The sequence below is a fragment of the Eubalaena glacialis genome, chromosome 9 (assembly GCF_028564815.1).
Source record: "Eubalaena glacialis isolate mEubGla1 chromosome 9, mEubGla1.1.hap2.+ XY, whole genome shotgun sequence".
NCBI classification, from domain to species: Eukaryota; Metazoa; Chordata; class Mammalia; order Artiodactyla; family Balaenidae; genus Eubalaena; species Eubalaena glacialis.
Window position 1 is genome coordinate 28,478,844 of NC_083724.1, and position 12,602 is coordinate 28,491,445.

At 35.8% G+C, this 12,602-nt stretch overlaps 1 protein-coding gene across 3 annotated transcripts in view; it reads right to left on the bottom strand.

Moving 5' to 3' along the window:
• Positions 1 to 1,489: 1,489 nt before the first annotated feature.
• Positions 1,490 to 12,602, bottom strand: part of SLC44A1 (solute carrier family 44 member 1) — a 153,820-nt gene continuing 142,707 nt past the window's right edge. For 2 of the 3 annotated variants that reach the window (XM_061200158.1, XM_061200157.1), the window contains exons 14-15: positions 8,691 to 8,927; positions 6,602 to 6,892 (exon numbers count right to left, since the gene is read on the bottom strand). In XM_061200158.1, coding sequence (XP_061056141.1) covers positions 6,602 to 6,892; positions 8,691 to 8,927 — 528 coding nt within the window. Of the gene's footprint in view, positions 3,862 to 6,601; positions 6,893 to 8,690; positions 8,928 to 12,602 lie in introns of those variants that run through there. The other variant, XM_061200159.1, reaches the window with a different exon arrangement.

A 12,602-nucleotide genomic window follows, 5' to 3' on the forward strand; every position in this document is an offset into this window, starting at 1 on the left:
AACTTCTCAGAGGCTGTGTTAAAGGCTATTGGAAACTCCAAAAATTCAAGTGAGGTTACTGATGAAAAATAAGATAAAATGTTCAGGTCACCATAATTGGCAGCTCTGGTTTTAGAACTGACCCCAGAATTCTACTTTGAAGGCCAGGAGACCTCTTGAAATGGCCTTTATTAGCTATTAGTGGAGCTTGGTGGAAATGGTCGGGGTCTTGAGGGCACTAACACAGCCTCACAAATATTTGGTGCCTGTAGTTTCCGTAGCTGTTTTAAGGGAGAGGGTGGGAGGAGCATTACTCCGGTTTCAAGGGGCTCAGGACCGCTATAAAAGGGGTCACCTCCTTGCCACCCCCTACTGGGGTGAAATCCTGAAACTGCCCTGGGAAGATAAGGGAGCCCTTGGCAGATACCGAGGTCAGTGGTATTGGGAACTGGCAGCTTAACGCCCTTGGCTGAAAAAAAAAGACAAAATTAGAGTAAGGGAGCATCTCTACAAAGGAGAAACTTATTTCCAGCTTAATTTTTAAATAGACTCAGTGAATGCCCCCTCCTCAACCATTATGCAAAAAGTTTAGGGACCAACACACAGTTAAGCTACTTATATTGCAGTAACTCAGGACTTAATTATGCTATAGGATAGGATAAAAGCTTTGATCCTTAAACATTAAACATTGCATTAAATGGTTTAAAGGAAGAGCCTGCTTTGAGCTGTGCTCCTCCGTGCAGAGATTATACAATCTCAGCGCTCTAGCTAAATTCCTAATGTTTACCTAACGTACTGGTAAGCCTCCCACAGAAGATGGGTCTCTTGGATTTATACTGAAATATAACCTTTTCCCTTCCATATCATATATGGCAGAGCTTACTCTTGAGGCAGGAGCCTAGAAAGTCTAAATCAGGCACCAGAACCTTAATTTTCCAATGGCAGCAACGATCACGATTCTCTTCTCACTGTGATCACCACTGACAACCGCAGATGCTAACTGTAACTCTGGAAGTAGGCGTCCTGAACACAATTTTGAAGATCCACCGCAGACAAAAGACAGAACCCACCACACAGAGTCAGTGGTTGATAAAAGTATTCAGGTAACCACATTTCACAGATAATTTTTGTCCTTCATCTATTCTCACTTGGGCAGAGATGGAGGCAGTGAGCGAATAGCAATAAGGCAGCCCAGAGCCACCTAAAGAACGGCTCACGAAGAATGACAGCGGCAGCAGGTCTATCCGAACATAGCCTCAAAACATTCAAATATCGCTAAAAGCCTCTGTGAGGCTCTCTGAAATGCATCAACGAATGAAGCTCATGAGAGAGTGATAGTCTGTAAGTCAAATATCTCTCTGTGAGTGTCTGTGTAATATATATGCATATCTGCATATATCTACCTATATGGCACACATATTCACTTAGGGGAAACAGCCTGGCAATTAATTTGGAACTCAAATGACATGGTTACACATAGATCATAATTGCTAAACACAATGTTAGTAAAACAAAATTTATTTGTAAAACAGGACCTGTTATATAAAATGGCACACAATCAAGTTATACAAAAATACAAAATTTCTTTCTGATTACAGTTCTAGTTGCAAATGATAATTAGAAAGCATTCCTGGTGGCTTCCAAACAGCTGAGATTGCAAGCATAGGGAACAGGCAGCAGCAGGAGTCCATGGTGCCGGGATGTCCAAGTGAGGAGAAGCTAATTTCCAAATTCAACAATTCCACCAGGTCACTCTGGAGGGACACCTCCTAAGATAAGTAGCTCCTGTAATGAATGTCTTCTGTTCTGATACCCATCTTCCATACTTTTGCCAATCCTAAATTTACTTCCCAATGTTTCTTAATGTCCACAATCTGTGTGGCTATGAAACAGAAGGTAGTCTGAATTTTCTTACATGATTTGCTCTCTCACCTATTTGGATAATTGTTAGTTACGTAATTATATTTATTCCATTTCAAATGATATAAAAGAGTACAATGATATCGTTTAGTGACATCACATGTTAGAATGTTAACTTCTGGAGAATTAACTGTTTCAAAATAGCTACTCTCACAATTTTGTTTTCTGTGATCTTGCCAAGACGTGAGCTCCTGTTTCTTTAAAAAAAAAAAAAAAAATTCTGGACTGTTATTGCAAATATTCTGAAAAATCAGAAATATTACATGAGCTTTGAAAAGAAACCGAGGCATTTAGCAAATTTTAGCCTAGCTAGAGTAAAGAACACGGATACTTAAAAAAAAATACAATTTACCTTTTGCAGCAATTTAAAGGTCCAACCCTTTGAAAGGAAGCACATTAGCAAACAGCTGCTTATTAAGCCCTAATGACATTAATTGTACACATTTCCATAATACCGGTCTAATTCACTGTCTAATTCTGGTAGGAGGCAATGCTTTCTTTCAAAAGATTCTCCTTCCATGGAATGATAAAATGCTGAGGCTTTTTTTTTTTTTTTTTTGTACAGAGCCTATATTTAGTGCAATAAGTTTAAAAAATCTGCTCTGAAATATTTACTTTACATTAACAAAAATAGCTTTTTTTAAAAAAATTGTAACAAAAAGGAGTTATCGCATAAACAGATCATGAATTATTCTTAGCAAATTACACTTTTTTTTCTTAAAGCATTCACCATTACGATAAGCAGAACAATGAAATATTAGCCATTCATATCTGGTAAGCTTCAGGAATTAAAAAACCCCCCAAAACCCAAAAACCATCCCCAAACACAAAAAACGTTCAACACTTGAGGATCAAAACATTAACCAATTCTTCAGTTAAACATTGTAGAATTCTGGATACTTAATGAATTGTCAAGGAGAGGAGCACCTGCCAGTATGTTTTCAGATTTTATAGCAAGCATTTGAATAAAATGGCTATTTAGCCCTAAGCCACTGAAGTTCCTCTGAAGCAGAAACCCAAGTACCAGAATTTTCAATGCTTTGTGTTTCATGTTTCTCTTCCTTTTTTATTCCTTCCAGCATTACTTAGTCTGCAAACCTATACACAGAAACTTAACGGCTAAACTTGCTGGGTACCCCAGCTTCCTTTCAAATCAGGCACACAAATGTGTGGAGGATGCTACTAACGTCAACATGAAAGAAAGACAAAATATAAGAGAAAAGTTTGCATAAGAAAGATTATCTACCCTTTCCTTTTTTACCTACTCTCTTATAGAAGCATTAGGGTAAACTACAAATACCTGAGGAGTTGGTTACTTTTTAATGTTGGCTGACAAATGCATGAGCTATTATGAAAATTCCCATATTGGGTCCACTTGTATGTTTCTAAAAGGAAAATGACATGGCTTCTTTGATTGGGGAAAACTGAATGGAGTAACTCCTTATTTACCTGAAAGCATATGCCTAGTCTCATCCCACTAGGACTTATGTATCAGTAAAATAAGGTCTTGATTTTATGCACACATCAGGGAAATCACCCCTGAATGAACTTTAGACAGAGAATTCGGTACAATAATTTTACCTAATTTAAATAACTGAAGTTAAAATCTCCTCTAAGTTATTAAAAATGTTAATCAGATATGAATCTTAACATTTCCATTAAGACAATTACAATTGAAAACATTAAATGACGGCAGTTGCCTTGTAAAAGCCACCCGTATGAAAGGAGTACATGTTTGACAAAAATAAGCATAAAAAAGGTATTAAATCCCTGTTCCTGTTCTCTGATTTTGGCTGATTATGTGTGTGTGTGTATATACATATACATATATATACACACATACATATACATATATACACACACCCACACACACAAATACATAGTTATGTGTATATATTGTTTTGGAATGTCAATGGGTTCCATAACGGTCGGCTAGGTTCAAGCAGAACTTGCTCCCGAAGCCTAGAAAACAAAGTCATACAGAGTATAATCTTAGACAATTACCATTAAAAGGAGATCATGAATGATGTTACAGATACACAGATGGTCACAAACAGCAATAAAGCAAAATGGATTGAGAATCCTTCTCCCCCAAACCTAAATTCCAGGGGCTGAAATTCCTGTGACTGTTGAAAGTCACACTTCCCTCTGGGTCATCCTTGAGATATGCAGAGAATTCATCTCTAGTCTATGTTGCTATAGTGCCCAGGTTTTTCCTCCATTTTCTCTAAGTTTTTCCTGTATGATAGCGAGCAGATGGCCAGATGTCTCTTTCTTAAACCTCTACATCACATTTGGTAAATTTTTCTAAAATAATTTTCAAAGATTTATAGAAAGACCTTACAAACCTTCAAAGTTTCCTTAACTAGTGAGGCTCTCTCAAAAAAAAAAGTCTAAGAGGAAAACTGGAAGTACTTATGTTTAGTTTAGTGATGGCCTGTCAAAAGTAAAAATTTAAACCTCATTTTTCTGAACATTATTTTATAGACTTAAAAAAAACCCATATTAAACTATCCCATTAAGGAGACAGACAGTGAACTCCAACAGCAGTGTTTCTACAGATGCAGCAAAATAGTTATGACGCTCTGTTAACAGAACTTTCATCTATGGGAATAACAAGTGAATTAAACCAAGCAAATACAAATAAGCAATCATAAATTCTACCAATCCCCAAACTTTAGGAGGGAGTTTCTCAGGTACTTCTTTAGGGACACACACAAGATGGTGGTGGTTTTACAGGTCAACTCTTATCATGCATACTTCGAAAGAGAGCAGATTTAGAGGTACTGATATGCTTGAAAGATTTAACTATCCTGTGAGCAACAATTCACACATCTCTCATGGGGACTTTCTGAACCACTTAAAACATCATTCTTAGAGATCAAATGCTACAATGTCCAAAGCACCAGAAAAACAATGCACATAGAAGATGTATTTTGGGAGATGGCAGAGGGCTTTGCCATTAATCTGCAAGCAACGAACAACATAAAATAAAAGTAAAAGTGGAATGAAGATTTTAATGTGGTGTTTGAATTAAGGGACATTAATTTAAAGCTGAAAGTAATATTAGGGGGAAAACATTTCTACATTTTTGTCTTCTGATAGAATGCCACATAACCTAGGCAATTCTCCTACTATTAATACCTGTGAATCAGGGGTTTAGGTAAGAGAAGGTATATTTGCATTCTGGTCTACCACAATTCAGCTATCTTTCCCTCAAGAATAATACAGAAATACATGCCAATTCATGGTCGAAGTAGCTAGTCCTAAACCTCTAATTATTTCTCCCTTTCTTTAAATGCTTGTTACTGAAGAGTGATTTAATGTACGCTTCAACCACTGGAAAGACAGAAAAGAGGGGGAAGGGTGGTTTACATTTTAAGATTTTATATGTCTTTTAAAAGTTTTAGGTTTGAAACCTTATTTTCTGAACAATTAGGACAACCAAGCAGTGGCAAGAAGGAAACCTTCCTCATTTTTCCAGGCTATCTTAGGGTTGGCAGAATTTTCACTGTGGTCCCCCTCAGCCCACATGAAGTAAGAGGGATGCAGAAAGAAAGGGTAGGGAGGCAAGGAACCTGACAGGAGGGATTGGTGATTAGCGCCCCCTCCCTGTTCATCCAGTTCTGTCTGATGCACACTTAAAAATAAGAGTTACATGGCCGTTCTACATGCTCTTACTTATGATTAGAGTGATCTGTGCCTTGGGAATATAAACATTGAAGTTTTGACTTTATCATCATCAATGCTATTAAGAGCAACACCAAAACAGGCACTGGATGGGTTACAGAGAAGAGTTTATATCCAAACATTCTGTTGAGGCTTTAATGTAGGTTGAATATGCAGTTATTTTGCATGTACATATACCAACCCCCCACCCCCGCAATGAAGCCATTTCCTTTATTCTTACATACTTAAATGGGCTTGTTTTATACTACATATTTCTTAAGTTGGACACCTATAAATCAAACCACTTATTAAAGTATAAAGGAGAAAGAAAAGAGAGTCCTCACCTCTCCTTTTTTTGGACATTATATGCAAATAGAAGGCACATTGTTTTAAAATTAAGTGTTTAAGGATGTAGGCAATTATATAATATTCTGAAATAAACATGCTATTTAAGAATAATACACTTGTAATACAAGCAGTAATTAGACCAATATAGCTAAAGACATCTGTCGTTATGCAGTGGTGAGAGTATATATGGGAAAAGCTACTCAGGATTTTCTTACACTGGTTAACTTTAAGTTGCTTTTTTGAAATGAAAGGAGAGTGGTTATATATATCACTGACCAGAGGTAATTTATCTTTCTCACAATTAAGCTGAGGCTGGAGAAGACCAGATTGTCTTATTGAGTGGGAATGTGGGTGTTGACGGAAATAGCCTTGTTTGCTATTGAAAAATAGCTTAAGAAACAAAGAAAGTACAATCCAGGCAACAGAAGAAAAAGTCAGCAAAGGGGAAAAGACAGCAACATAAACAAACCAATATTAAAAGAAGGGGGGAATATGAATTTCAGCAAGTTGAAAGGAATTGCTATCATCACTTCTAAAATAAGTATCAAACCATCAGTTCAAGTGCACAACCAAATGTTCAGTCCCATGAAAACTAAACACTGACAGTTAAAAAGAAAAAAATGGAAACTGCAAGTTCACCTCAGGGACAAAAATATCCCCTGCCCCGCCACGAACACTGTTCCTTTCAGCTTACTTTTACAGAAGGTGGTCTCAGTTGTGACAAGAATTCTGCCATCCAAGTGATGGGTAAACACACAAACAGAAAGAGCAGCACGTCCTGCGTGACACAGATCACAAAAGCTTCTCCAGAAGAAGCGCAGTCAGTGAAGAGAGAGAGAGAGAGGAAGTGAAAGTGAAATTCTTGGAGGGCGGCCACCTCCTCATCTCCACCTACCATAGGTTTCAGCTCTCTGGCATCTGCAACACCTCCCTTACCAGCTTCTTTCATTGCTTTCCTACTGTTTTCCACAAACTCCTGCAAAACAGGGACCAAATTACATAAATTCTTAGGTCCTTTCAGACTTCAGTTGGTAGATGATTTCTAAAGAATATTTACATTTTTGACTCAGTAATGGTAAATGGATGGCCTAAAAACATAGCAATAAGTAATATTTGGTACCACACACAAGAGCAGCTAAATTTGTGGGGATGCAATCTGTTGATATAAAACCTTTTTTCCCACCATTCCTTGTGACAATCTCACTTAGGCTCAAAGAGATGTTAGTTCTATGTGAAAGAGAAAATACCTTTCGTTTTTTAGAAAAGACTATTTTTCCACACTTAGAATATTGTTTTATTTGTTGTGTTACTTTTTCCATATCAAGGTTAAATGGAAAAGCAACAACATTTTACTCTATAAGCCTCCTCTTTAAAATAACCCTAGGAGGTAAAAGAAAGCATTGATACTACTAAGTATAGTATACTGTTTTTACCAAGCCATAAATAAGCTACTTGAAAGAAAAAAGTCTATCTGGCCTTGAAATTACTCCATAAAGTAGGAAGACAGGGAGTAACAGCCAGAACCAGTGGATAGAAGTAGTTAAAATGGGATTATGCCCTGAAGGAAACATTTCTATCCTGTCAAAGTTTATGGAGCACTTCCTCGTTCAATATCCTCATCATTCTTATAGAGAAAACTAAAATAATAAAAACTATATTTTTTACTCTGCTTTTCTTCAGCGGCTTAAAAAACAAAAACAAACCTCTCCTCCTAAATGCCTTAATCACAAGAGAGATGCGATGCTTCTAGGTCAAATTCCATTATGAAAATAATCAGTTAGGATTATAATTGAGATTATGAAAATGTCCAAAATGTAGCTGGTAATGTTGTTAGTAAAAGAGATAATGAGTACCAAATAGGTCAGTTGAATCACTTGGAATTTTCGAGATTGAAAAAAAAAAAGAATCTAGCTTATTTATTAATACATTTATTTTAGATTTAACTGGATAAACCATGTTTCTGGAAGATGGTTTGTTATTTCAAGGTCTAATGTTTAATCTTAAATATTATCCATTCTTGAGATAGGAATATTTTACAGCTTTATTAAAACACATCTTTAATTGGGCAGCATTTGACATTGATACTAGTATTTAAACCATTTTAGAATGGTTTCTAAATTTTTAAAAAAATTTAATTGAGGTTCTAATATAGGGAGGCTGCAGAGGCTACGTAACTATAAAGAATCTGAATATAATATCTGTGTAAAGGTTCAGATCTTGACTAATGGAAAACAATACCATCTACCAGTCATGGGTCTGATAATCTGTATTCATTACAAAACTCCTTCAGTTTGTCCTGGCATACTTAGGATAATGAGTTTTAACAGGGCTGACGGCAATAATACTTGGAAAGGTGGTGGATGGAGAAATACAGATAGACACTACAACCTGGGCAATAAAACTTTTTGTCTTTGAGCTCTGATTCAGGAAAAGGCACTTATAACACCAGCTGTCCAATGTTCCAGTTCAAGGGCTAAAAAAGTCTATTCAAGTGTATCTAACTGGAGAGATGGAGAGAGCAGTATGGAATAGTGTGAACTCAGGACTATTAATGGGAAACTGCTCTAGCTAGGTAGATTTGAAATGGTCTCGTTCATGCCAAGAGGATCTTCTTCCCTGATTTCCCCAAGACTAACCTCATTCACGGGTGCTGAAGGTTTAATTCTGAATTACTCAGTTTCATATAATGGGAATTAAATACAGAGAATGGTCTACAAAATATTTATATTAGTATTTTTATCCTTAAAGCAGTAGAGGGCATTTGAGGTACTTACCATCAGCACTTTATCCATATAAAATTCTCTGCCTGGGCTCCCATCATTGTATTTTGTATCAATGGCAAAACACAAGAATAATACATCCACTACCATTTCGTAAATGGACAGGAAGCAATGAGCGACTAGGAAAGCAAAGAGGCAGACGATGATCAGAGGCAGCACCCATACTGTGTAATCTTGCTGGTAGTTGAGCAGCATAATCCCAGCCAAACCCGTGCTGCAGACTATCAGCACCTGAAGCGGAGAGAACAAAGATCACATTTAATAACCTCCTGCAGAAAACCACGGTTTCTGCATCATTTGCAGACATTACCATTTATAAATGATGGTTGCATGAGTCCATGCCACCTCACATTAGAAAGCATAATCCATAAATACCCATATACATGTATATCATATAACATAAATATCATCCTTGTTGACACTAAAAATAATCAAGTTTTCCAAATGTTATGCTTGTTTCCTAAGACTTCACTTATTTAGTATCTGTGGCAATTTTTAAGGTAAATGTATACATATATTAGAAAAAAAATTATACACACTGTTAGCACTCAGAAGAAAATTATTGACATTGCAGGGTATTGCTATGTATTTTTTCTAAGCATTTTTACATATATGAAATAGTATTATATAAACATATCATTAAAAGCTCTTCATTAATATTTATATATCATAAATGTTTCATAAATATGTATTCAGCTACATATTTACATTTTATGGGTGATTTAAAATTTATTTAACCATTCTCCTATACTTGGAGACATATTGTTTTCAGATATAAATAATGCTGCAACAAACATCTCTAAGAGCTTTTTCTTTGTTTCATATTTTATTTCACATAGAATGTGTGCTAAATTTAATATGATTTGCCATGAAGTGTTGATTTGGATTATTTGTGGAGAAAGAGGTTGCCAAACACACTCATGCTGTAAAAAGAAAAGAAATAGCCATTTGCTTACTGTCAAGAACCACCTACTCTGATGCTTCAACACTGTACATGCAGCACTTTAAATTTTCTGTGTTCCTTTTAATACTTTTTATTTCAGTTTTTCAATAACTCTATGAATGGGTTATGGCAAACATTATCACCCTCATTTTATAGATTGGGAAACATGCTTAGAGGGGCTAGCTGATCTGCCCAAGGCCACAGAGTAGATTAAAGAGCAGATACCATTCAAAAAATGGTCTTATGATGCCAACCCCAGTACTCTTTCCAGGTAAAAATTCAGCAAATACTTGGATACTGATATATCACCGTAACAGATTACACTGAATCCTAGCCACACTCTTCCCCAGCCCTTTACCTGGCCTAGCATCAAGCTTTAAATAACAAAGGAAAAGAGTTCTCTAGAACCACAGCAGCCTTTCCTTGCCCAGTGCTGAGGACAGGCAGACTGAGAATTCTTCTTTTGCCTTTCCCCCACTATTTATCAACACCAAAACATCTCTCACTCACCATTATCTTAACCAGGAATTTTAATGCATCAGAGGATATATCGGTTAAGCTATAAATTGATCCCTCTCTCAGATGATTTTAGGGAGCAAATCTGGGTCTGCTCCCTTCCCATCATTTTTTGTGGCAATATACCTATGAATCTTCTCTCACAGTGACTTATTTTCTGGGGTGATGTCCACAGATAGCTAATTAGGTCCATTTTTTTTCACTCTTCTGTTTCAATTTTAGGATGAGTTATTTCTTATACTCTTCTTCAATGTTTTTACGTCCACCCTATGGGAGAACTCAGCTGCTTTACACTCTCCCTATGCCACTAAAAGTTAAACCACATTTGAAATGTTAAAGTCAATTATAGGCAGAAGATGTGGCTCAGACAAGTAGATGCTGAGACAAAAACTGTTAAGGTAGAACACTGTCACATGAGAACCAACTTCAAAAACTAGTGACATTTACCTTAAAAAATCAAAGAAATGTAATAATTACTCCCCAATATAAGGAAAGGGTATCATGCACTCATTCAAGCAGAAGATACATTAGTGGTTCTCAAACTATTAGAGGGGCTGGAAATCCCTTGGGGAGTTTGTGAATAATGCAGATTCCTGGGTCCTGCCCCCAGAGAATCTGATTGGTTGGATTTAATATGAAGCTCAGCAATATTCACTTTAAAAGAACCCCCGGGTGATTCTTAGAAAGTCCACAGCCTATTAGGAGTACTGCTCTATATCACTGATCTCCATGGTAGAGTACACATAGCCAAGAGAAGGTTCAAGAGAATCACCTGGGACTTCTATTTGTATTTCTCATACATTTAAAATTTTACACTTTATAAAGCATATATTAGTGAAAGCTATACATATGTCATTAATAAATAAATGTAAATATATTGGGGAAATGTGCTCAAATTATTTTTTGGTAATAGGATGTTTGATTTTAAAGGTTTAGACACTCTCGTTATAAAGGATAAGTTATTTGTGATGCAGTAGAAGAGATTCATACACAGAGTAGGATGTGAGAAGCAGGAAGAAAAGGATGCTGGTTTTGGAGTCAGAAAGATGTAGGACTGAATCAGAGTTAGACCTTCTTAGTTTTGTGACTCTAAGCAAGTTCACTTAACTTTTCTGAGACTGTTTTTCCATCTTTAAGAGAGACACAATAGGACATACATCTCGTAATTGTTAAAATAAGCATTCTGAAAGCATTTAACATAGTGACTGGCAAACTTAGCTTCTTTCTTTCTTTTTTTTTTGGTCATCATAAATCTTGCATTTATGATGCCCTTTTTCCCCATGGAACCCATGTTTTGAAAGATTTTGTTTACCAACAAAATAGCATCAACAAATAACTCATATTTTTTTAATAATTGAAGCCAGATTAAATTATCAGGTAGAACATCTAATTGTCATAAAAAGTATTATCAAATAGAGGTAAAATAATTTCAAACAGAAGCAAAGAAACAAGATTTGGGGGATTTTTTTGGTATAGTTTTATTGGCAATAAATATGCAGTATGCAATATTTATTAGACTTAAAATGCAATATCTATTAGACTTAAAAATATTTAAAAAGCTTCTAAATCACTATTCTTAATCTTTGAGGACCCTGTAGGCCAGTGATCATAGGTCACAAGCCACTAAACTAGAGGAGCTAAGGTCTCTTCCAAATCTAATTTACCATTCCATAAAATCATTGGGGCTTCATAGAAATGGAATACATGACACTGTCTTTTGTTTTCTTTCTAAAATCAAGGTTTTGAAAATTAAATTTTAAATTTTGAGATATTATGAATTCACGTGCAGTTATAAAAAGTAACAGAATGATTCCATGTACCCATTACCCAGTTCCCTTCAATGGTAACACTTTGCAAAATTATAGTACAAAGTCACAACCCAGATATTCGTACTGATACGACAAAGATACAGAACATTTCCATCACCACAAGCATCCTTCGCTTTAACCTTTTATAGATATCTCTACTTCCCCTCCCCTATCACTAACTGGGTGACCACATATATGGTCTCCATTTCTATTGATATAATATTGTCATTTCAAGAATGTTATATAAATGGAATCATACAGCACTTAATCTTCTGGGATTGGCATTTTTCACTCAGCATAATTCCCTCAAGATTCATCCAAGTTGTTCCATGTACTAGTAGTTTGTTCCTGACACTTTCATAATGTTTATTATGATCTACCTAGTTGAACTATCTGATCAAAAACTATTTCTGCAAACTAGTAGCCATTAATTTCATTAATTGTAATGAAAGAAACTCTTTAAAAGATTTACTGTATCCTGTGATCAGAACTATATTTTTGGAAAAGGAAAACAAGAATTTATCTTAGTATGTTGGAAACCCAGAAGTTTTTTTTTCCTCTTATCTTTCTCCTTTTTTGATTTCTCAATTTAAAAAGTGTTTACCTTTTATGGTTTTAAAAGTCTTTTTTTACAACATT